Source organism: Phocoena phocoena, chromosome 4 (genome assembly GCF_963924675.1).
Source record: "Phocoena phocoena chromosome 4, mPhoPho1.1, whole genome shotgun sequence".
NCBI lineage: Eukaryota > Metazoa > Chordata > Mammalia > Artiodactyla > Phocoenidae > Phocoena > Phocoena phocoena.
Window position 1 is genome coordinate 74327664 of NC_089222.1, and position 26606 is coordinate 74354269.

The 26606-nt window shown below is 36.7% G+C and overlaps 1 protein-coding gene across 2 annotated transcripts; it reads left to right on the forward strand.

Moving 5' to 3' along the window:
• The first annotated feature begins 267 nt into the window (after nt 1-267).
• On the forward strand, nt 268-17831 carry TFRC (transferrin receptor). Of its 2 annotated transcripts, none has more exons than XM_065876384.1 (18): nt 268-318; nt 878-1088; nt 1594-1804; nt 2905-3054; nt 3231-3339; nt 4915-5028; nt 6664-6762; nt 7144-7283; nt 8792-8949; nt 9673-9792; nt 10943-11028; nt 11255-11318; nt 12510-12577; nt 13289-13347; nt 13544-13625; nt 15630-15851; nt 16829-16969; nt 17589-17831. In XM_065876384.1, exons 1-18 carry the CDS (start codon nt 283-285, stop codon nt 17829-17831), a joined length of 2313 nt encoding a protein of 770 aa, XP_065732456.1. In that variant the 5' UTR covers nt 268-282. The 2 variants fall into 2 exon arrangements, with proteins under 2 accessions (XP_065732456.1, XP_065732455.1); XM_065876383.1 differs by having other exon boundaries at nt 283-318; nt 3228-3339.
• Nucleotides 17832-26606: the final 8775 nt, after the last annotated feature.

Below are 26606 nucleotides of genomic sequence, written 5' to 3' on the forward strand. Positions count from 1 at the left end.
CAAATTTCTTGTTTCTTCCAATAATGTCCTTTAAGCTGCCCCCCCCCCCCCCGCCCCAATTCAGGATCTAATCAAGGATCACACTAAATTTAGTTGTCATGTAAACTAAATATCTTGGTTAAAGACTGTTTCTAGAAAGGTGATAATATATTTAAAAGGATATTTGATACACAGTAATCTAGTGTGGTAATGAAAAGTCCTCACCAGTCTGATACAGTGGTATGTATCTCATTATATTAATTCTCTATTTTACTACTAGGCTCTTCTGTGTGGCAGCTCGCAATGATGGATCAAGCAAGAGCAGCATTCTCTAACTTGGTAAGATTTTCTGTAAGAAAGATTTCTCTGTCACCAGTTTGCAAGAATACGAAGTATACAAGGATGGCTTTCACCCAGTAAGCAGGAAATAATACCCAAAGCTGTCATCAGGTATTCATTTATATTCGAAGTGGTGGTCTTGAGGCATAACTGATCTCACAAAGGAAGGGTATATTCAGTCTTGAGTAGAGCTAATTATGGAAAATCTTGTAAGAAGTTTCAGGGCAGAGAGACAATCAAGTAGATAAGATGAAGTAAAGAAAGCACTGGTCAAATTGTATACCAGTAGACATGCATAACAGAAACCCTGAATGAAAAGTCTGAATGAGATGAAGGCCAGTGTGTGATCCAGCCCTCATCTGCCATTGACAGAACTGGGCATGGGGGAGAATGCTGATTTGAAGGGGGAACTTCTTTTTCCTTGAGAATGTATAGCAAGTCATAGTAATGGCCCAATAATATGTATAACACCTCACCAAACTTTCTTTAACTGTCCCTATTCCTTTTCTTCTCCTTCATAATGCTTTCTCTCTGTCCTTTTTTCTTTTTTAAATCTCAGTTTGGTGGAGAACCATTGTCATATACCCGGTTTAGTCTGGCTCGGCAAGTAGATGGCGATAACAGTCATGTGGAGATGAAACTAGCTGTAGACGAAGAAGAAAATGTTGACAATAACATGAGGGGTAACCACACCAATGTCACAAAACCAAAAAGGTTAAATGGATATATCTGCTATGGGACTATTGCTGTAATCGTCTTTTTCTTGATTGGTAAGAATGGCCATTCAAAACTTAAATGTTCCTTGTCACCAACTCTAGGAATTCTGTCCATCCAGCTCAGCAAACATTTATTTCGTACCTTTTTATGTGCCATTGTGCAAGGCACTAGGAATACAATGATGGCTAAGACTCTGTACCTGCCTTTGAGGTTAACCTGGTAGAAGAGAGACACATGAATCGTTTCAGTGTAATGTGCAAATGTTATACTAGAAATATGCACAGGATATTTGTAGCACAGACCCTGGACCTGAGGACTCAAGGACGGCTTTGGGGAAGAAAAGGTACCTTTGCTTTGAAAAGGTAACTGTTTCAAATAAAATTATTATATAATAGATTGGTTTAAAATAGACAAAATGGAGATGCATTACTTTCAAATGGCTTACAATTTGATTAAAACCAGTATTTTCAAGGGTTAGCTGAAAATATTAACAATTCTTATAGGAATAGATTATAAATGAAATTCTGTGAGTTCAGCTCTGAAACTTTTTATCCTTAGGATTTATGATTGGCTACTTGGGCTATTGTAAACGTGTAGAACCAAAAGCCGATTGTGAGAGACCGGCAGGAAGAGAGACTTCGTGCACAGAGGAGACAGAACCTTTTGAAACAGAAGAGCAGCTCCCCGAAACACGTCGCATATTTTGGGCAGACCTCAAATCAATGTTGTCCAAGAGACTGGATGCCATAGACTTCACCAGTGCCATCAAGTAAGCTTGAGCTGCTTTACAAGTTCAACCTCAGTGCCTAAACAAATATTGATTATTAGGTGCAGTGGAACAAAACAAAGGTGATAGTCTGGAGGAAAAGCTTTATACAATAGGCGAGACTTCCCATGTTCAGTTAGAGCGTAAAGAGTCAGTAAAGAACTCAAACTATGTTGTTAGGAAAAAATGTTACAATTTCTGTGGGGACTCTCCTTTTTTTTAAGAAAATTCACAGGCTCTTGATCTTTTTGTCGTCTGGTTCTTTGTAGCCTGTTGCTTGCTGTCAGACTTTCTTCTGCTCCGATTTTCCGTCTCAACCCCTTATAAGTCATGCTGAGCCCTGCTACTATCCATAAGGGCATCGGTAGCCTTTTTCATCCTCTAGTTCAGGACTAACTTGACTGCCCAGCTTGATATGTCTCTAGTATTTCTTGATTTCTTCTGGTTCTCACTCAATCTATACCCTAAGAAGTGTCCTTAAGGTTCCTGTCCTTAGATTTTTAAGGTCTTCTTTGGACACATACCTAACTCCGTATAAAGAACAAATCAACTTTTACCTTTTGTTAGCCCCCTATAATTTCAATGGTACAGTAATTCTTTTGGTCTTAAATTAGAAATCTTGGCATTTTTTACTTCATCTGGTGAATACTTCTGTGGATACTGTATATTAGGCATTATGGATAAAGTGAGGATAAGGTCTATCAAAAAAAAGATCATATAACTAATATGATGTGGATACTTACAAAGAGTCATGGGAAAGAAAGCGGAACGAAGAGGAGTTTTGCTTCCGGGGTGTTCAGAATGCTTCAAAAGAGTGAAAGTTGAAGCTGTAAATCTTGCGTTCACCATTTCCCCTAAAATTACCCTAAGCAGATACATCAGATAAAGAGGTTTTAACAAGTTTGAAGTCACAAATTCCCTAAAATATGGGCACACAGTTTTTTTCTTCTAAGCTTGTCTCTATCTGGTTAATCCCGGATTTTGGGTCACAGTTAATTTATTTTTTTGACTTACGCTTTTAAAACGATTTGCTTGATACTTGAGTTCAATGCCTATTTTAGGTTAAACTTTAGTTCATTTAACAGTGACGTTTTTTCCTCCAGGATGCTGAATGGAAATTCTTACGTCCCTCGTGAGGCTGGATCTCAAAAAGATGAAAGCCTTGCTTTTTACATTGAAAATCAGTTCCGTGAACTCAAACTCAGCAAAGCCTGGCATGATGAACATTTTGTTAAGATTCAGGTCAAAGGCAGGTATGTTGAAAGATGGTAACCTTATTTTATAAGAAGTAGCTATTCTCAGGTGTGCTAATTATAGCAAAGACCTTCAAAATAAATAATGCAAGTCAAACGCTAAATGTATTAAATCCATTTAATTTGTTTCTCAGGAATGCCTTAGCTTCATTTTAACTTAAATCTTTTTTTAGCAGTGCTCACAACTCGGTGACCATAGTGAGTGAGGGCGGCAGCAGCAGTATGGCCTACCAGGTGGAGAATCCCGAGGGTTATGTGGCGTATAGTAAGGCTACGACAGTTACTGTGAGTAAGGCAAAACCGTGCGTGAGACATTTTTCCCTGTTGAATAGCTCAAAAACTCATTGTCTTTACTGTCCTTAGTATAAATTTACTTACAAAATGTAACTGACCTTGGGATATTTTTTGTTCTCAACCCTCCTAAGCCACAGTTAAAATAAAATCCCAAGTCCTCATCTTGGTTAGCAAGGCCCTCAGTAATTCTCCTGCTCCCCTCTTTGCTCACTCTGCTGTGGCCACTCTAACCTCCCTGCTGTTCCTCAAACCCTCAAACTCAAGCATGCTCCCACCTCACGGCCTTTATAGAAATCGCCTTTCCCTTTGCGTGGCCCACTCTTCCCTTAAATATTAGCATGGCTTCTTCCCTCACTCTGTGCACGTCTCTTCCCAGCATCACCTCCCTAGGGAAGTCTTCCTTGATTATCTGATCAAAAATGTCCTTCCTCTAATCACTTCTCCTTATCCTGCTTTATTTTTCTTCCTAGTACTTATAGCACCTGACTTCATTTACTTGTTTCCACACTAGAATGGAAACTACACGAAGGGCTAGGGGTTGGTTTCATGTTCTGCTATGTCCCAGAGTCTTGGACAGTGCCTGACACATGGTAGTATTTACTAAATGAATTCATGTATCAGGTACCCGCTTATGTGGGGACAGATATAAATAACCGTCTCAGCTGGAGTCTAATCTTAGTTTGGTTCTTTAATGCTTGATCTTTTAAAATTTAGGAAAATATGGCCAAACTACTATAGAAATTAAAAAACAGCTACATAGATCTATCTAGGTTTTTAAAGTTAAAAACCACATATTTATATGCTGGGGTCTATCAAAAAACTGCCTTCTGAGCCAAATGAAGTTTTAGGGTTGTTCTCTGCCTTCCTGCTTTACCTGTGCTGTATCACTTTCCCACAAGCCAGTGGTTTGGAGGTGGGTAGACTGTTCTGTTAAAGAACATGGAGAGTTTTGGTTCCCCTGTGAGCTTTCTATATTTAGATATTTGGTTGTTAATGTCAGTTTATAGCTGTATGTCTGAACTCTGATAGAGTTCAGGAGCATTATGATAACAGCTTATAAAAACATCTAAAAGTTGATCTATGCAAGTCATTTTATTATAAAACAATTTTCGGACAGATTTATTATCAGAACTTTTAGTTAATTCTTATGTCCTCAATTGTCTGGAGTTCAAGTGTGGGAACATTATATAATTGGTACTGCCTTGGCTAGCCTACCATATTTATATTGATAGATGTCTCTTTGCTTAAGGATATCTTATTATCCTTTCTCTTCCCCCCAAATATCTGAAGCAATGTAAATTAATTGATGTAAATAATCAATGTTAATTAAGGGCATCATAAGATAATAAATGGCATGAATATAGGAGACCAGAAATCTTGACTTCACTCCTGTTAACCCTGACCAGTTTTGACTTTAGAACTCTCATATATTCTTTCCTGGCCTCGGCCTTCTTTTTTTTCTCTCTTGGTTTTCTCTCTTGGGTTTGACCCGTAAAATATTTGGTGGCAGACTCTGTCGCTATTCTAATACCACAGTGCTCATTGAATCTAATGTCTTTATTCTAGGGTAAACTGGTCCATGCTAATTTTGGCACTAAAAAAGACTTTGAGGATTTAAATATGCCTGTGAATGGATCTTTAGTGATTGTTAGAGCAGGGAAAATTACTTTTGCTGAAAAGGTGAGTATGAGTTATTAAATACATTGGTATCATAACATTCTTCAGCTAAATGGTATTGTTAATTTTCTTACATTCTGAAAACCATCTGTCTTACACTCTCATACCTGATAATATAATTTATTAAAGTACTCTACAAATCAAATAAGTTCCAGTTATCTAAAGTTATAGGATACTTCCAAAACTGGCATATCCACTTGGAGTATTTTGCAGTCGTTGTCTTTCAATAAAAATGCAATAATCAGAAATGCTTAAGTGAAAGAAGTTTAAGTTGTGTCTATGTAACTGAGTTATATATAGAATATATTATATACATAAAATTCAGTTATAACTATGTTTTCTAAAAAGGAAAATTAAAAGTCACCTACACAGGGCTTAGAATGGAAAGACAGTGGTTGTTTTGGATGGGTTTTTATTATTTCTCTTATCTTTTGAACTCTCCTTAAGAGTTAGTTAAACTTTGTTGTGCAGCCACATTGAATTGTTTCTTTTTTACTTTTTAAATTGAGTTTAATCCACATACCATAAAATTCACCCTTTAAAGTGTATAGTTCAGTTTTTAGTATATTCACAGGTTGTACAACAATCACCAAGATCTAATTCCAGAATATTTTCATCATCCCCTAAAAAAACCCCATACCCAGCAGCAGTCACTCCCCATTCCCCGCTCCTAGTCCCTGGCAATCACTAATCTACTCTCTGTTTCTATGGATTTGCCTCTTCTGGACATTTTATATGAAGGGACTCATACAATATTTTGCATCTTTTGACCGGCTTCTTTTCACTTAGCATAATGTTTTCAAGGTTCATCCATGTTGTAGCATTAATCAGTACTTCATTTCTTTTTTTGGCTGAATAGAATTCTACTGTGCGGATATACCACATTTTGCTTGGCTACTTGTCAATTGATGGACATTCAGGCTGTGTCCACTTTCTGGCTTTATTAATAATGTTACAATAAACATTCATTTACGTGTTTTTATGTGAATAGATACTTCTAATTCTCTTGTGTATCTACCTAGGAGTGGGATTGCTGGGTCATATGGTAACTCTGTTTAGCTTTTTGAGTATATAATATTTTTGAAATGACAACATTTTAGAAATGGAGGAGAGGTTAGGTTAGTGGTTGCCAGGAGTTGAGGGTGGAAAGGAAGTGGGTGTGGATATCAAATGGCAATGGGAAGGATCTTTGTGGTATTAAAACTAATTGTTCAATATTTTGATTGTTTAGAACTTAATACACACAAACACAGAAGTGAGTACAAGTAAAACTGGGGAAATCTGAATAATATTAGTGGATTGTATTGTATCAATGTTAATATTCAGGCTGTAACATTATAGTTTTGCAAAGTTTGACTAATGGGAGAAACTGGGCAAAGTTTACAATGGATCTCTATTACTTCTTAAAACTGCAAATGAATCTACAATTATCTCATTAAAAATTTCAGTTAAATTTTTTTAAGAAGAGTTAAATTTTAAGGCAAGTATTTTTTCCTAAACATATAAGCTATTTGAAACATTGGGAGTACTGGTGTAGTCTGCTGTAACCCTTTGTCTTTCAGTATAAGTTCAGTATGTATTCTTCTAATTTTGGTTGATGAGATCTTAATTTTCTGAGCTTTACCTGTTTTTCTTTAGGCTGCAAATGCTGAAAGTTTAAATGCAATCGGTGTCTTGATATACATGGACCAGACTAAATTTCCCATTGTTAATGCAGATCTTCCAGTTTTTGGACATGTGAGTTTTTATTTCTTGAGTAAATGAGTTACTGGGTTCTCCAAATTGTTGCTGGATTCCATCTACATTAATAGAAAGAGAACTGTGCCATCCTTAAATACTCTTTTTCCCTTGGAGAGTTTTAGCAGTAAGTGAGAAGATGAATTACATGACTTTGAGACCTAATTATTACGTATTGCTAAAAGTACTTTATCAGTCGTATCTTGAATTGAGAATTTGACATATGCCATATAAAAGTAAGAGTCACATATTATAGAACCACTCAGACTTTCAAACTTTAAGGTGCTAAACCAAACTCACGTTATAGCCCCATACTGAATTTGAATCTTATAGGGATTTCTTGAATAAATGCCTGAGCTAATTATTCTTTTGTTTTACTAGGCTCATCTGGGAACAGGTGACCCTTACACACCTGGATTCCCTTCTTTCAATCACACTCAGTTTCCACCATCTCAGTCATCAGGATTGCCTAACATACCTGTCCAAACAATTTCCAGAGCTGGTGCAGAAAAGCTATTTCAGTAAGTTCTTATTTGAAAACTGTAATGCAGGGTCAGGTTTTATGATTAGAGAGAAATAATAATAATTTGTTGATTTGATAAAATCTTAAAACAATTGGCTATAATTTTCCACATTTTGGACATTTTGAGGATGGTTAGCTGTTAACTTGGTGTAGATAAAAATGAAATTTTTCCTCCATAAAGTGATCTTAATAATAGACATTGGATTTATAAACTCAAGGAGTCCTTGTTCAATCCACCCAGTGAATTTCTTGTGTAATATTCCCAGCATAGCTTCTGCTTAAGTACTTCCTGTGGTAAAGCATTTTGTTACCTATGGCAACCCGTTCAATTACTGGAGATCTATAAGAATTTGTATTGAGCTGAAATCGTATTCCCTGGAACACTCATTAGTTCTGATTTTCCTTTGAAGCAACAGAATGATTCAAGTTTCCTTGTCTATAGATTGAATATCCTCAGTTCTCATGACAGTTTCCAGATGCTTTATAGTCATGATTAGTCCTTCTGGATATCTCCCTAGTGTATTAGTACCCTCTTTAGAAATAGAACTCAGTCTGATTAGAGTACATGTCATTAATTTTTATCTTGATCTGGATATATTTCCCACCTGGTGTTGGCATGGGATGCCAGTCTAGTTTCAAAACTCATGTGAGCATTTATTTGCTATGTGACATAGAACAAGTCACTCTTAACCCCACTGATCATGTTTCTTTGACTTAATTGGATAGCTATAAAGTATATTCTACTTAGCAAGGTTATTGGTATCAAATGAAGAGCCATCTACATGTAAGGACTTTCAAATATCCTATATGGCTATTAATAATTCATAATTATTAATAATAATTAAGAGGTTTTCGTAATGGATGATTCTTTTTGACTAAAATCAAACTTAGAATCAGTTAATTCTTCCTACCATCTACAAGTCTTTCCTAACCTATGAAGCCAGCCCCTTATCTTCTTGTGTAGTGGGGAGTAATGATGCTTTGACATATTTATGTAAGTAAGCCGTTTTTAGAGTAGTCAGTGTTTGAATAACACAGGAGGAATCAGATAGGGGAAGATATCTAACCTATCTACCAGCAGCATGAGAGTATTCTTTCTTAACTGAAATAAGAATGTATACTACCCTTGTTAGTGGAGAGTTAGGAAACAGGAGAATATATTAATGGACTTTTATGTATAAGAACTTCCTTCCGAGTCCATCTTGGAATCTATTTCAAATGTAAATTGTAGCTATGTCTCTGGCAGAAAGGCACACATCAGATGGGATAGGTAATACATTTTTTAGAAAACATTGGTTAAATTAGGAAGTAACTCATGATTTTCAAATGACCGCCTACAGATCAGAGTAAAACACAAATGTTTGGCCACTAGTGAATAATTTTGTATGTTCTATTTATATGTCCTCTTAACCTAGAACTTTACTGGACAGTAGGAAGGACTGACTTTGTAAACTGGGGGGAGGTTAACAATAACTCAGAACTCTGATCTCTGTTTTCTACTTCTAGAAATATGGAAGGAGACTGTCCTCCTATTTGGGGATTAGACTCTTCATGTAAGCTGGTATCCTCACAGAACAAGAATGTGAAGCTCACTGTGAACAATGTGCTGAAAGAGATAAGAATTTTTAACATCTTTGGAGTTATTAAGGGCTTTGAAGAACCAGGTAAAGATCCTTGGGGGTTTTTCGTTTGTTTTGTTTTCCTTACTCTTAAGGATGGGGCCAGAGGGAGGGAGTGCAGGAAGGCTGACTTAGCTTGGTTTCTTGAAATGCTAAATCTTATCTGTCCTAAAGCGAACTGTTCAGGTGTCAGTTTTAGTGGGAGGTAATAAGGCCCTAGGAAGTTAACTTGTCAAAAACTGACCATTATGACTAGAAAATCTCTTGTAAGTTATTAAACAGACCAGAGGTAAGCAAATTTCTTCTTAAGGGGGCAAATAATAAACATGTTGCAGGCCATACAGTCTCCATTGCAACTCTTCAACTCTGCCATTGTAGCATAAAAATAGCCGTGGACAATATGGGCATGCAGGCTGTAGTCTGCCAATGTATCTGAATGCCATCAAATAATAGTATTTGGTAAGGAAAGCCCTTGGACTTCAGTGCTTATTAGACAACTAGCACAAATAAGTAGTCAGTGAGTAACCTTATTGGTAATGTAGAAAAAAGAGTAGCAGTATGAATAAGGGAAAAGAGATCCGTATTGTCATGTGAATTTTTTAATCCCTAGAGTCCTGTGTCAGATCTGAAGGAAGGCTCTCTTACCCTTAATACGTATACTACATTTTTACCCTTCTACTAATGTGCTTACTCTAGACTTCAATATTAGAAAACAATTTAAAAGCTGATTGTATAATTTATCTTTTTTTTTTTTTTTTTTTAATTAAGATCGCTATGTTATAGTAGGGGCCCAGAGGGATGCCTGGGGTCCTGGAGCTGCAAAGTCCAGTGTAGGAACAAGTCTCCTATTGAAACTTGCCCAGATCCTTTCTGATATGGTCTTAAAAGGTAGAGTACAAATTTTGAGAACTTGAACATCTATGTACTGTATTTCTAAATGTTATAATATGCTTTGCTCACTTTTGCCTATACTCTTATGGTTCACTTGTGTTAGACCCTGAATTCTTAAGTACAAAGCAGGTTGCCTTTTGTTGTATCTGCCTTTGACTTTGAAACAGCTTTCTGTGCAGTGCCTTCATTGTACTGGGAATCATGAGTTTCTTTGAGATGCTGGAAAGCATTATATTGGGCCCTAAATTCTTAGTTTGACATATCCTGAATGATACAGCAAATCTAACATGGTCCCTAAGGAATCTATTTGAAAGCAAGCAGTCTCATACCTTTGCACTAATGTTCTATAGTTTTGTTATAAAATGATAATATATAACTTAAATATTTATAAATACAACGTAGAATATGTATTTATATATTTGATTTATAAATATATAATATTATATAGTATATAATTTGTTTATGTAAGAAAGGCTTCCTTTCAAGCCTTTCTCCCATAGTACTTGCCACTCCTTTATACCCACCCACATGCAAACCCCCACCACATTCATGAATCTTTGCGTCATAGGATAAGTTGCAGTGCTTAACTTTAATACAAAAGTACATTAATGCAGAAAAGTATATACCCAGGGGAGGGGGAGGGATGGAGGGTAGTGGCACATAAAATCCCCAAAGGAGCTGTCATTAATGTAATTTTTCTGAAAACTCACTCTTTTCCTAAACTTAAATTTGTGAGTTTTAATTTTATTTCAAACAGTTGTTTTTAAAGTAATCTAGTGTTTTAAGTGACTTACCTCTAGGCAAATTGTTTTCAAAGAAGATACTTTGGCTGTGATTTCAAATATCTCTTGGTCTGGAAGTTATAAGGGACTCAAAGAATGGAGGGTAAAAGAGTGAGGTCTAGGAAGCTGGTCCCTACTGTGTACTTAAGATCTTATTTTCAAATGATCTCCTATCCTGTTCTTTGCTATATTACTTTAAAATTTTATTTCTATTTCTTTTTTTGGTTCTTTCACCTGGGGCCTCAAAAGGAAAAGAAATATTTCTGAATCTGCAGTCTTGAATTAGAAGTTTCTGATTTCATCTTAAGTCAGTTACCTACCTATAACCTTTACCAAGACAAAACTAACTTTTTGTTGTCTTTTAGGTCAGTTTAAACCCAGCAGGAGCATTGTCTTTGCCAGCTGGAGTGGTGGAGACTTTGGAGCTATTGGTGCCACTGAATGGCTAGAGGTATTATCTATATATCATCCATACCCAGAATGGGCACTCGAACTTGTATTGGCTTAAGCTGTCCTCCAGAAACCATGCTCTTTTAAATGTGATTATATCATTTTTACCTTTGTATATTTAGTTTCAATAGAATCCAAACTTAAACAGAAATCCCTAATAATAGCTACTGTCTGTGATAATTAAGTTAATACATATTAGTACACTTGTATTTTTCCTTCTCTTCTAGGGATACCTTGCCTCCTTGCATTTAAAGGCTTTCACTTACATTAACCTGGATAAAGCTGTTCTTGGTAAGTGTCCTTTCATTAGCCGTTTATTAATTTATAAACTACTTACAGAATAGTAGAAGAAAGCTTTCTAAAGCAGCACTTGTTATGTTTTACGATTTACATTGGATATAACCAGATCAAAAGATTAACTTAGTTTCCTTTTTTTTTTTTTTTTTTTTTTTTTTTGCGGTATGCGGGCCTCTCACTGTTGTGGCTTCTCCCATTTTGGAGCACAGGCTCTGGACGCGCAGGCTCAGCGGCCATGGCTCGCAGGTCCAGCCGCTCCGTGGCATGTGGGATCTTCCTGGACTGGGGCACGAACCCGTGTCCCCTGCATCGACAGGCGGACTCAACCAGTGTGCCACCTGGGAAGCCCTAGCTTCCTTTTAAATAGTGGATTAAGTTATAGAATGGGTACAGACTGCCTTGTCTAGAGCAATGGTCTTAATGTGGTCCCAGATCAGCAGCATCAGGATCACCTGGGAACTGTTAGAAATGCAAAATTTCAGGCCCTACCCCAGACCGTTTGAATCAGAATCTGGAGCATAGTGTCCAGCAAACTGTGTTCTAACAAGTGCTTTAGGTGATTCAGTTGCACTAAAGTTTGAGAACCACTAGTTCTCTACTTTGGACCAGAAGGAACTAAACCATATCAATAGAATGGTATTATTTCTAGAGACTAATTCACAACTTGCTAGATTGTGGCATCATGGATAGAAATACAAGGTAATCAAACTTCTGAAAGAGTTCGGAGTTATTTAACGTACAGATGTAGCTAGTGGATGAACTGGAGAGTGATGAAATGTCTACTTTGGGAATAAAAAGGCGTTACAATTAAACTAAAATTTATTAGGTTAGTCATTATTGCCATTTTACCTTTGCAGCAGAATGTACTGAACATAGCAAGCTTACTGTAGCTAATAGATGCCTACCCTAACATGGGTGAACCAAAAAGATACCAGAAAAACAAGTCATTAACATTAAATATGCAAACTCAAGGAGTAAGAGCTTCAGTTGAGTGAAATTAGGGTTATCAGTCACGAAAGAGCTTGACCCAACCATTTTTTTAATCTACTTCATTAAGAGGATAGTTGTTGTATATGCCACTGATTTAGGTTATTGTCTTCCTGTTTGCCAAGTAGTTTTATAGAAGTAGCACTGTGCAAATTGCTTGACTAAAGAAAGAGCAATGTTAAAATAATCTCTTTGCAGGTACCAGCAAGTTCAAAGTTTCTTCCAGCCCACTGTTGTATTCGCTTATTGAGAAGACGATGCAAGATGTGAGTGTATACCTACTTATGAAAGTGTAATATAAATTAGACAAAAAATTAAGTTGAAAAACATTGATATTTAAACTGTAGGTGCCCACAGAGGTTATCTATCGAGTCAGAATGTTAAGGAAGGTTTAAATGAACTTGAACCATACCTGAGACTTAAATAAGAAGGCCAGATGAGATAGTCATTGAATAAAAACAGACATGTGAATGAGTGAGGAACAAAGTTTCCCTGATGGGATTAGAGACAATATATTGGAGTGACTGAAGTTGGAGAGAAATAAGGGTCAGGGAACTTAACCTTGATCCCATGGGAAACTAGGGATTGCTATAGGGTCTCCAACAGGGCAGTAATGTGCTTGCAGGTTAGGCTGGCAGTAGTATAAAATGTGCTGGAAGGAAGAAACCAGAAAGAAGAGAGGCAGATCATAAAGACTAGAGATGGCTTTTAAAACTGTGGGGAAGTCACCTTTAAAATGTTAAGAAGGAAAACTTTTTTTTTCTCACCATAACTAGAGGAACTAACAGCACGAGCCTAGTAGAAGTAACTTCAGAAATTTGGGATTGTTTTAACTGTCTTAAATTTTTTTCAAGAAGATGTAATAAAAAATTTAATATTTTTAATAAATGTTTATAGAGAAAAATGTTAGTGACTAGCCTGAATGAATAAGTCCAGAAAGGTTCACTGTAATGATAAAATAATGCCTTATTTTACAGGTGAAACATCCAGTTACTGGGCTCTCTCTATATCGGGACAGCAACTGGATCAACAAAGTGTAAGTTGAGATAAGTGAATGAATAGCTAATAGAAAAGCAGAGTCACTCAGTAAGTAGCACCTACTGTGTTAGGCAGAGGTTTAAACATAACCTTGCAGTGAGTTAAAATTTACTTGGGGGTAGGGTGGGGTTGCATGTAGCACAGTCTTTTTCTTTAGATAACTTTCTAAAAACACATTCCTGCTTTTCTTGCAGCGAGAAACTTTCTTTTGATAATGCTGCTTTCCCTTTCCTTGCATATTCTGGAATCCCAGCAGTCTCTTTCTGTTTTTGTGAGGTAAGTCTGAAGAACGCTACGGCATTATATCTTAGACCTTCTTTCGTCAGTTTTGAGGCCAAGTTTCCTAGAGTGCTTAGTATGTTTTGAGAAGTTAGATACGTGCAATTATTGTAATGTCCCTTATTATCAGTCTTAAGACAGAATTTTAATCTCAGCTTAGTTAGCATTTGAGTTTATTTGCTAAACTTCTTCAGTTATGCATGATGAGCTTTTTTGTTTTTGTTTTTGTTTTGCGGTACGTGGGCCTCTCACTGTTGTGGCCTCTCCCATTGCGGAGCACAGGCTCCGGACGCGCAGGCTCAGGGGCCATGGCTCACGGGCCTAGCCTCTCCACGGCACGTGGGATCTTCCCGGACCGGGGCACGAACCCGTGTCCCCTGCATCGGCAGGCGGGCTCTCAACCACTGCGCCACCAGGGAAGCCCCATGATGAGTTTTAATAATAAGGCCGTCTACTGAACAGTGCAGTATAGAATATTTCCTTCAAACAAAGTTCTACAGGATAATACTGTTCTTGATGCCTGTTGAAATACGGTTGTAGATGTTCATCCTGAAATGTTAGTCTCTTAAGCAGGGATTATAGATAAAAGCAGAAAAACCAAACAGAGGTAAGATTTTTAAGAGACAGAACTTTGAACTGACCAAGTTGGAAAACAAGATTGACTTGGTACAAGAGCCAGTTAGAAGGCACTAAAAACCAGGCAGAGTAAAAAGCATGATGAAGGCTTCTGTGCTGAAGGCTAGAGTTGGAAAACCAGCTCCGTAGCAGGCTCTCTGGAGGTGTGAAGAGATCCCAGAGTTAGTCTAAGGGGTCAGGGTGGAAGCTATTGACTTCGGCATCAAATTGATGATGCAGCAGAGGCCAGGTCCTTAATAGACTTCTTACCACTGGGTGTTTTAGCCTGGAACTAGGACGGAAAGGTGTGAAGTGAGGGAGTGATGAAAGATCTGGATTTGGAGATTAACATAGCTGGAATTCCCCTGACTTTCTGCTAGAGCAACAGTATGAATGGTATTTAAATATCTGGTCATTATGTCTATTTAGTACTTTAGGAAGAACTGAGCGTCAGGTCCTAGGGTTGAGGAAACTTATGGATGATTTCTGTTGACCTTCAGAAGTCATGTTTTTTTTAAAAACTTCATAATGATTCCTAGCAGTGCTGGTTCAGAGGTATAGGTAATACAGATATATACAGTCTGAAAGTAAAGAATTGAGGTCAAACCAAAGGTTTGGCAATGAGATTGTCACCGGGGACAGTGGTAGGGAATAGAGTTGAAGAAATAGCTACTAGGGGCTTACCTGGTGGCGCAGTGGTTGAGAGTCCGCCTGCCGGTGCAGGGGACACGGGTTCGTGCCCCAGTCCGGGAATATCCCACATGCCGCGGAGCGGCTGGGCCCGTGACCCATGGCCACTGAGCCTGCACGTCCGGAGCCTGTGCTCCGCAACGGGAGAGGCCACAACAGTAAGAGGCCTGCGTACCGCAAAAAAAAAAAAAAGAGCTACTAAAGTTGTCCAGTGAAAGTGGAAAGGAGTTCTTGTGAGCATCAAACAGTCTTGTTAGAAAGGTAACATGTATGAATGGATGAATGCTGCATGAAGGAGGTAAATTTTTGTCTAAAAGTAACACTTTATATTGAAAGTACATTTCACGTGTGCTCTCCTCTTTCCTCATTAATATGGGCCAAACTTCCCAGAGAGAAGGGAATAAGGATATAACCTCAAGGAATTTGGCTAGAAATCTGTTTAGGGTCTGTGATGTGATAGAACAGGGATTCTATGGAACCTAGAAGAAACTAATCATTCCAGCAGTAGGCTAGGTTCAGAGGAACTAGCAAAAGCCGTATCTTCTTAAAGTAGTGGATATGAGACAAAGTTGGAGTAGGAATGTATTAGAAGCAAAGGAAGAATTACAGTTACTATTACTTTGATGGGGAAACTAGAACGTGAGGTTCCTAGTCTTACGACCCACCTGAGTACATTAACCTACCTTTGTTTTCCAGGACACAGATTACCCTTATTTGGGTACTCCCATGGATACCTACGAGGTACTGAATCAGAATGTTCCTCAGTTGAACAAAATGGCACGTGCAGCAGCAGAAGTAGCCGGTCTGCTTGTGATTAAACTTACCCATGATGTTGAATTGAACCTGAACTATGAGATGTATAATGACAAAATACTTTGGTTTGTGAGAGAAATGAACCAGTTCAGAGCAGACATAAAGGTGAGCACTAACTAAAATCAGGTTCTTACTGCTGAAGTATCAAGCAGTTTGAAGAATAATGTTTAGCTGTTCCTGGGCAGCATGATTGGTAGCCAAAGTATGTTTTAAAGTGAACTGAAGTATAACTTTGCTTAGAATCCATAACTCATTTGAAAGGGAAGTTGGGAGGATGAAGCCTATAGATATAGGATAGACCACAGCAAGTCTTTCAGAATCTAAAATGGTGTTAAGCTTTCTCTCATTCATGTATTCCAGCAACCCATAAAGAAGTTGGGCCTAGAGAATATAAAGATCTCAACTATGACTCTGAACCTATGAGTTTGGGCCACATGTGCCTTGCAGAGATGACATGGATGGAGAGAGAACATAGCCAGTGGTTAAAGTGTTATTTAGTGTTGATCCTTTGTGTCTAATATTCAAACATTTGATAAAACCAAATTAATTAATAAGTGGCTTTTATGGTACTAGAAGTCAATTTAACAGATCCCTTAAATGAAGTAAATCATTGATAACCAAATCCTAATTATTAGGATTGGCTTACTTGAAACTAATTGTAACTGATCAGAAACTGGGACTTACCAGATGGAAATTCTGAAGTTCACTGAACCAAAATGTTTGAAGTTTGCCACCAAAGGGAAATTGAACTGGAAAGAATATACTACACAGGATTATATACTTTTACTAAGTACATTATGTTACATTTCTTGATGAGGATGGTTTTCTTATGAGACTAAGAATGGATAACTGTACTATCTGCTGAGCTGAAATATGAGTGTGTTATGAGTTTATAAAGCTTGGAACCTCCTGTACAAGATGGTTAAGTCTAGCTTTTGCTGGCTTGAGCTTGTCTGTGAGTCTCACCCCCTTTTATCAGAATCATTTCAGTTAGTACACCTAAATTTAGAAAGGTATATAGAATAACATCCTTAGAAATATAACGTCTAATAAATAGTGAGTTTAATGTCTTTCTGCTTCAGGAGATGGGTCTGAATCTACAGTGGTTGTATTCTGCTCGTGGAGACTTCTTCCGTGCTACGTCTAGACTAACAACAGATTATAAGAATGCTGAGAGGACAAACAGATTTGTCATGAGGGAGATCAATGACCGTATCATGAAAGTACGTAAACCTTTAGAAAAGGAGGAATTCAAGTATGTGCATTTTTAATTGGTAAATCTTGTGTTTCTAAAAAGTAGACTAATAATTCCAGGAGCCTAAAATCCTTTGCTGCTTTAGAATTCAGCACAAATTTTAACTTTTACTTATTAGCAAGGTATAAAGCCAACATATCTAAACTGGAAATACAAAAGACATTTGACGTCGTATTAACTTTTTTAGGCTTTAAAAACATTTTAAAGAAGGGATCATTAATGGTTTTTAGCTGTCATTTTCTCTGTATTTCTGTTTAATTTAGCCCTTAGCTGCTTTTAGCCTAGTCTGCTTGGAAGAAGCAGAAGACTGCATTACAGTGGAAACTTGTAAACCTTCCCTATATAGGCTCCGACCAAAAATAAAAAATAAAAATTACCCAATGCAGTTAGAGTTTACAAAGGAATTGACGACTTGCTTTACAATTTTAACATTAGAAGATTAGTAGCCTGTTCTCAACATTCTTAAATTCAGGGAAATTTTAACATTTGAAGTGAGAGAATGACAGTTGTTTTACTCTATCAGGTCCTTTCCTCACAACAAAAGTCACAGCACTGTGTAAGCTCCCTTGTATGTTTTGTTTTCGTAGGTGGAATATCACTTCCTGTCACCCTACGTATCTCCAAGAGAGTCTCCTTTCCGACATATCTTCTGGGGCTCTGGCTCTCACACTCTGTCAGCTTTACTAGAGCACTTAAAGCTGCGGCAGAAAAATAACGGTGCTTTTAATGAAACACTGTTGAAAAACCAGTTGGCTCTAGCAACTTGGACTATTCAGGGAGCTGCAAATGCCCTCTCTGGTGACATCTGGGACATTGACAATGAATTTTAAATGTGATACTCATAACTTATATAAGAACATCAGGGTAGTGTGGTTCCTAGACTTGTGTTGGTTGTGCTAAATTTTCAGTAGGGCTACAAAACCTAATGTTGTTAAAATTCTACCCAATCTTGGTACTAATAGATGTCTTTAGGCAGCAGCTTTTAATACAGGGTAGGTGCCTGCACTTCAAGTTAAAGTGACTAACCACTTAAAAAAATGTTCACGATAGAATATTTTCTCTGATTATCTCTAGGGTTTTAAGTGCTTTGTAATGGTAACTGCCTCTTTCCTGTTACAGTTATGAAAAAGTCAGAACCATTTATGTGAACTATTGCTCTAAATCCTAAGTGCGTGAACTGGTATCTTTTGAATTGGAGGAGGAAGGTGATATCTGCTGAAGGTGGAAAGTGGTAGCTTAGTGTGATCCTCCACCTTCACTGGATGCTATATAGGAGACCCCAGTCTGTAAGGCTTTACTCTCCACATGAGATCTCTGCCTTCTTTAAGGATTTAGCTCGTTTCCACATCTGAAAGTGAAACAGTTCACTTTCAGAAGAGATGGGACTTGTTTTCTTGCCAGTGAGGTCTGAAATAGAGGTCCTTCAGCTGCATAAAAGGAGGCTCAACTGTTTATCACAGGAGTAAGGCCTTAATGTGTTAACCTCAAGATTATGTATGAAAAGAGGAGACCAGAAGCCAAAGACCTAGTATATTTTCTCTTCCTCTGTCCCTTGTCCCATAAACCTTTGTTAGTTTTTTGTTTTTGTTTTTTCCGAGGTATTTTGAAAGAGAACCAAGTTTTAGGTGTTTAATTTCAAACTCAGTTCGTCAGACTTTAAAGAACACACTGCCAAATTTTGGCCAAAGTGTTAATTTTTTGGAAAAGCTTCCTGTCATTTTGGCACTGAGATATTTATTGTTTATTTATCAGTGACAGAGTTCACTATAAATGGTGTTTTTTTTATAGAAGATAATTATCGGAAGCAGTGCCTTCCATAATTATGACAGTTATACTGTCGTTTTTTTTTTAAATAATAGCAGCATCTGCTAGTAAAACCCAACAGATACTGGAAGTTTTGCATTTGTGGTCGACACTTACGGGTGTTAGAAAACAACCGCAAGCCAAATAAAATTATAAAGCTAAGTCTTGGAGCAGAATTAAATTTAATTAGCGGTTGCTAATCAAGTTAAATTTCTATTTAGCTAATCAGATAAAAACAGCAGTTCCCCTAAATGCAGTGAATTGTGACCAAGTTATAAATTAATGTCACTTAAAAGCTGTGATCATACTCATACATGCAAAATTTTACAGCTCAGTTTATCCAAGGTGTAACTTTAATTCGAATTTTGCAAAATTTCCAGTACCTTTGTCACAAACCTAACTCACATTATCGGGAGCAGTGTCTTCCATAATGTATAAAGAACAAGGTAGTTTTTGCCTACCACAGTGTCTATATCGGAGACAGTGATCTCCATATGTTACACTAAGGGTGTACGTAATTATCGGGAACAGTGTTTCCCATAATTTTCTTCATGCAATGACGTCTTCAAAGCTTGAAGATCGTTAGTATCTAACATGTATTCCCAGCTCCCTATAATTCTCTTTTAGTTTTAGTTGCAGAAACATGGAGGTCATAAAGCATTTGGTGGATAACTTCAACCACTGTAAAATAAAATTCCTTCAAGAGTCTTTGTTTTTAAACCTAACGTTGTGTTTTGTTATATTTGTGGTTTCCCCAGGTCTTCTGTTTAGCGGGATAGTGGCATACATTTATAATGTTTGCTGTTGTCAAATGAATTTAACTTTATCCCCTTATTTGCATGTTATCTCCTATAAACTTAGTTCATACAAGTTTGAATCCAGAATTGACCTTTTAGCTTAAAGCAGGGGAAACGTATATAGGAGTTTGGGGGGGAGGGAGGAGTGGAGGGTGTGGGGAGATGAAGCTTGCAAAAAGGTATTTGATCATGTCTCCCCAACCATTAGGATTTGGTGGTTATAAGCTAAACATAGATTTGAACAAATAAGTTTGAGGCTACATCAGTTAGGACTTTATTTTCTACTCAGCCATCATTATAAACCTGATAATCAGCTGTTCTAAGGCAGTTCAATACTGTCGCCTAAGAAAAACTCCATAGGGTCTCTTCAGATTCTTAAACTTAGTGTCATTTATGTAAGTTAAAATAGATGTAGATTAATACGGTCTCACTGATTTGACCATTCACAGTCTATTTTAGTCTTTACGGTGTTTTATCTTGAACTGATATTTAGTGGTAAGTGAAAAGGTCATAGCTGGGATTCCTGGTTTGAGTATCATTCTTTACCGTATTTTAATGAAAGTTCAGTGACTTCAAGGCATATTATGAACAATGGGCATATATTTTACAACAGTAAATCTCTTCAGAAAACTTTTCTGTAGTTAGGACTAAGTTATTTACAATCAAACAAGTCAGTAGTGGTAAGGGGCTTAATATTCCTGAATGAAATGTGTATCTGACTAGTGACAACCAACTGGTCTTCAGATTTTTTTTGTTTTAGATGTCATGTGCATTTTGAAGGTAAAGCATAAAATGAGTGAGCTTTGTCATGATTCACTATTCTAGAACTTGCATGACCTTTATTGTGTTTCCTTTTGAATGTTCTTGAAATTTTAGTTGGCTAAACATGGTTTATTAGACTTGTCAACTTACTGCTCAGCTGTGTCTTCGTAAACAAGTGATATGCCCTTATAATTGTATACAATCTGGTATGTACAACAATGTGGAGATTCCTTATCTGATTTAATAAAATGCTTGAACACTGTTGTCATTTTTAATAGACTTTTTAGATCAGTTTTAGGTTCCCAGGAAAACTGAGCAGAAAGTACAGAGAGGTCCCATATACTCCCTGCCTGCACCCTGCTCCCACCCCAGTTTCCCCCACTATTGACATCCTGAGAGCCCCACCCCCAAGAAGTACCTTTGTCACAATCAATGAATCTCACCTGACACATCATTATCGTCCATAGTTGACATTACGATTCACTCTTGGTGGTGTACATCCTATGGGTTTGGACAAATGTATAATGACATTTTTACCATTATGGTACAACACAGAATAATTTTACTGCCCTGGAAATCCTCTGTGCTCTGCCTCTTCATCTTCCCTTCCCAGGAACCCCTGGCAACCCTTGATATTTTTACTGTCTCCATAGTTTTGCCTTTTCCAGAATGTCGTATAGTTAGAATCATACAATTCATTCAATCTAGCTTTTTCAGATTGGCTTTTTTCACTTAGTAATATGCATTTAAGATTCCTCTGTGTCTTTTCATGGCTTGATAGGTCATTACTTTTTAGTGCTGGATAATATTCCATTGTCTGGATGTAACAGTTTATTTCTCCATTCACCTACCAAAGAACATCTTTGTTGCTTCCAAATTTTGGCAATTACGAGTAAAGCTACTATAAACGTGTACAGGTTTTTTGTGGACATAAGTTTTAGTTCATTTGGGTAAATACCAAGGAGTGCAATTGCTGGATTATATGGGAAGAGTATCTTTAGTTTTGTAAGAAATTTCCAAACTGTCTTCCAAGGTAACTATACCATTTCGCATTCCCACTAGCAGTGAATGAGAGTTCCTGTTGCTCCACGTCCTTGTCAGCATTTGGTGGAGTCGGTGTTTTGGATTTTGGGCATTCTAGTAGGTGTGTAGTGGTATCTCATTTTAATTTGCATTTCCCTAATGACAAGATGTTTTATATTCTTACTTACCAAGTGTATATCTTTGGTGAAGTGTCTGTTCAGATCTTTTGCTCCTATTTTAAGCAGGTTGTTTGTTTTCTTATTGTTGAGTTTTAAGAATTTTTTTGTATATTTTAGATAACAGTCCTTTATTAGATATGTGTTTTACAAGTATTTTTCCCCAGTTTGTGGTTTGTCTTCTCATTCTCTTGAAAGTGTCTTTTGCAGAGCAGAATTTTTTAATTTTAAAGAAGTCCAGCTTATCACTTATTTCTTTCATGGATCACCAAACCCATCTAGGTTTTTCCCTGTGTCATCTTCTAGGAGTTTTAGTTTTCCATTTAACATTTAGGTCTGAGCTATTTTCAGGTAATTTTTCTAAACGGTATATGGTTCATTTTTTTTGCATGTGGTTGTCCAATTGGTCATTGGTTTTCAGTAAGAATACTCTAGCAGGTCACATCATTTGCAAATATTTTCTCCCATTCTGTAGGTTGTCTTTTTGTTTTGGATTAATTTCCAAAATATACAAACAGCTCATACAGCTCAGTATCAAAAAACAACCCAATAAAGAAATGGGCAGAAGATCTAAATAGATGTTTCTCCAAAGAAGACATTTAGATGGCCAAAAGGCACATGAAAAGATGCTCAACATCACTAATTATTAGAGAACTGCCAATCAAAATGACAATGAGGTACCACCTCACACCAGTCAGAATGGCCATCAGAAAAATCTATAAACAATAAATGCTGGAGAGGGTGTGGAGAAAAGGGAATCCTCCTACACTGTTGGTGGGAATGTAAATTGGTGCAGCTACTATGGAAAACAGTATGGAGGTCCATTAGAAAACTAAAAATAGAGCTACCACATGACCCAGCAATCCCACTCCTGGGCATATATCTGGAGGAAACCATAATTCGAAAAGATATGTGTACCCCAATGTTCATAGCCAGCACTATCTACAATAGCTGAGACAGAAGCAACCTAAATGCCCATGGACAGATGAATGGATAAAGAAGATGTGGTATACATATACAGTGGAATACTACTCAGTCATACAAAAGAATGAAATAACGCCATTTGCAGCAACATGGATGGACCTAGAGATTATCATGGTAAGTGAAGTAAGCTAGACAGAGAAAGACAAATATCATACATCACTTATATGTGGAATCTAAAAAAAACCCAAAAAACAAAGGATACAAATGAGCCTATGTACAAAACATAAACAGACCCACAGACATGGAAAACAAACTTATGGTTAACAAAGGGGAAAGGGGGGAGGGAAAAGGAGAAATTAGGAGTTTGGGATTAACATAAACACAATACTATGTATAAAATAGATAACCAACAAGGACCTACTGTATAGCACAGGGAACTATGCTCAATATTTTATAATAACTTATAAGGAAAAAGAATCTGAAAAAGAATATATATATAAAACTGAATCACTGCTGTACACCTGAAGCTAACAACATTGTAAATCAACTATACTTCAATTAAAAAAAAAGAAAACTCTAGCAGGACCTATTTTGTTTCCCCTCCCCCTCCAAAATAGGTGAGTTACCTATCTAATTTTAATTTTTAGCCACATTAAAAACCTAAAAAGAAACATGAAATTTTAGTATATTTAAAATCAATATATTCAAAATGCTATTATTTTAACAGGTACACATTAAAAATTATTGCCAAGACATTTTATATTCCTTTTTCCATACTAAGTCTTCAAAATCCATTGTGCTTATCACATCACAATTTGGGTTATCCCTATTTCGAGTGCTCAATAGCTAATGGTTAGTGGACACTGCTGCTCTATAGTAAAAGGCATAATTGGTAAGGGTTTTATTTTACAGGCTTTCTACTAAGCAATTACCAAAAAAACCATTATACAACTGAATCTCGTAGCTACAAGTGCCAGCCAGAATTCTTCAGTACGCTTGCAGGAATTGCAGCCACTAGAACTGGGAGGCCTTTTAATTGCCTCACCTATGTCCAAGCTTTCCCCTGTCAGAATTAGTAGCCATGTGCACAGCCTGGAAAAAAATCAAGACAATAGATGACTGTATTCTAAGGAAAATGTGCCTTGTGAAAGGTGATGGGCCAGGAGGCAGCCCTAAACAAATATTTGAAGAGACATATGGTTGGTTATCTGCAACATATACCTTCGCTTGGAATTGAACACATCAGATACCATTATCTTCCTTGTAGCTATCAATGGGCTTACCTTCTTAGGTGCTTGAGTTAAAGCCTTTGTAGTTTGCTACATCTGTCCTTTAAACTACCTAATGTTTAATCCATCCCAAATTGATTATTTTGACTAGTTGTTAATGCCTTTTTAGAAAAATGTTTACATACTAATGGTCAAAGTGCAGAAGGGTCTGTATTGAAAAGATTTTCCTCTTGGCCCCCACAATTTCTCCCTCTAAATATCCACAATCACCAATTTCTTGCATATGCTTTCAAAGTAGTCTATGCATAAGTGAGAGTAGCCGTGAAACCTTCATGAAAGGAGTTCTGGTTCCAGTATCACAATGTAAGCCCCTATAACCCATCCCTCCACTGCTTACGATGATAAACTCTGAGTAAAATAGAAAAAAAAGAAAGGAATAGAAACCCACCTGAGGACTTAAAAAGTAAACACAGGCAAACAGACTGTGGATGGGAGTAAAGCTTGGAGAAGTGACCTTAAAAAAAAAAAGCGTGAGAGTTGGTAAGGACAAAAAGAGAGGACAAACAAAAAACTAATAAAATATGCCAAGGTCCAACTATATCAATAATTACATCAGTGACACGTTAACATTCTAATCAAAAAGTTCATTTAAATGCTGCCTACAAGAAACACTTTAAAAACACAGATAAGTTGAAAGTTAAAGGATGGAAAACAAAGAACATGTAAATTAGCATAATAAGACTGGAATGGCTATATAAACACCAGATAAAAATAGACTTTAAGACAAAGATTATCATAGATAAAAATAGGAACGTTTCATGATAAACAGGACAATTCATTGGGAAGATAGTACAATTATAAATATGTATGTAGGATGCCTGATAGCCTTAAATACATAATTAAAAGTTTATAGCATTGTGGGGAGAAACATAATTCTGCCATAGTAGATTTAACACCCACTTCTTAGAAGTCATTAGAACAATTAGACATATCAGGACAAAAGATCTGAACCACTTTTTCAGCCACCTCAATCTAACTGATGTTTATAGGACACTACATCCAACAAGTGCAAAATACTATTTTTTTTGAGGTATGCACGGTAAATTCAAGACAGACCATATGCTGGGCTCTACAAGGCTCAGATTAAAAAGTATTGAAATTATACATGGTGTGTTCTCTGATCACAAAGGAATTAAATTTTTAATTTAAAATCAGTAACAACATATCCAGAAACCCCCGAAACCCCAGGAAATTAAATAGCACATTTGTAAATAATTTATTCATCAAAAAGATGAAGTCACAAGGGAAATTAGAAAATATTTTAAATTTAACGATAATTACAACATAAAATTGTGGCTGCAGGTAAAGCACTGCTTGGAGATGCACTGCTCATTACAGAAGCCACTGGATACATGTGACTAAATTTAAATTAATACAAAAGTTCAATTCTTCAGACACACTGGCCACATATCAAGTGCTCAACAGTTACACATGGCTAGTGGCTACTGTACTGGACAGCAGAAAACAGAATACTTCCATCACTGCAGAAAGTGCTATTGAATAGTCATGGCTTAGAGGGAAGCTTATAGTTTTAAATAATTATATTAGAAAAACATCTAAAATCAATGACCTAAGTTTCCATCTTAATAAGTTAGAGAAAGAAAAGCAAAGTAAGCTCACATGAAATAGAAGAAAGGCAATACAATAAAGAGCAAAAATCAATGACATGAAAATCATATAATAGATAAAATTAACAAAGCCAAAATCTGATTCTTTGGAATGAAAAATGAAATAGAAAAACCCCTAGCTAGAGCAATGAAGAAAAAAAGATGATGGAAAACAATTACCAATATCAAGAATGAAAAAGGTTATCACTACAGATCCTATGACATTAAAGGATAGTAAAGGTATATCACAAACAATTTTATGCCAACAAATTAGACCACTTACGTGAAGTAGACAAATGTACTGACAAATTTAATTATCAAAATTAATACAAGAAAAAATCAGGAAATCTGAATGGCCCTCTATCAAATAAACGGAATTTATCATAACTTTCCATAAAGAAAACTCTAGACTCAGTTTCACTGGTAAAGTCTATCAGACATTCAAGGAAGGACTATCACTAACCTTACACAAACTTTTCCAGAAAACAGAGGCAGAGGAAACTACTGATGTCAGTATAACATACCAAAACCTGACAAAGACATTACAAAAACAAAATTTACAGACCAATATTATCATGAATGTAGATGCAAAAACTCTTTAACAAAAGACTAGCAAATTGAATCCAACAATATATAAAAGGATAATATATTATGATCATGTAGGGTTTATTCTAGGAATGCAAGGTTAATAATAGTAATAATTGTTAATAATAGTAATCATGACACCCAGGTATTTCATGCCTATGTATACAACCAAGAGAAATAAAAACACAAGTCCACACAAAAATTTATAAGTGATTGTTCATAGAAGCATTATTCATAATAGTTAAAAATTGAAAACAACTCAAATGTCCATTACCTGATGAATGAATAAACAAAATGTGGTATAAGCCTACAATGTGGTATTATTTGGCAATAAAAAGAAATGGAATGATGTCAGGGAAGGAAGCCATTTCTCCACCTAAACAACTACTGAGCTGGCAAGAACTGTCGAAAGCAACTACTTTGGAATTCTGGAGTCTAGTTAAATACTTGCAATGTTCAGGGTAGAGCTTGATGAAGAGACTGGTAAATCAGTAAATTCTTGGGAATGTTGGTCTTTCACATAGTGGCTACCATTCCTCCACTACCATCCTCTGAAGCAGGGAGCAGAAAGGAGAGGTGGTGGCCCGTATTCCTGGTGCAGCTTCCTGGACAATAAGAAACTTGTCCTCCAAATATTAG

Coding starts and splice junctions, on each gene's coding strand:
- TFRC (XM_065876383.1), top strand. CDS start 283: ATGATGGATCAAGCAAGAGCAGCATTCTCTAACTTG. Junction 9,793..10,942: donor TTCTGATATGGTCTTAAAAG/GTAGAGTACAAA, acceptor GTTGTCTTTTAG/GTCAGTTTAAACCCAGCAGG. Junction 13,348..13,543: donor AGCAACTGGATCAACAAAGT/GTAAGTTGAGAT, acceptor CTTTTCTTGCAG/CGAGAAACTTTCTTTTGATA.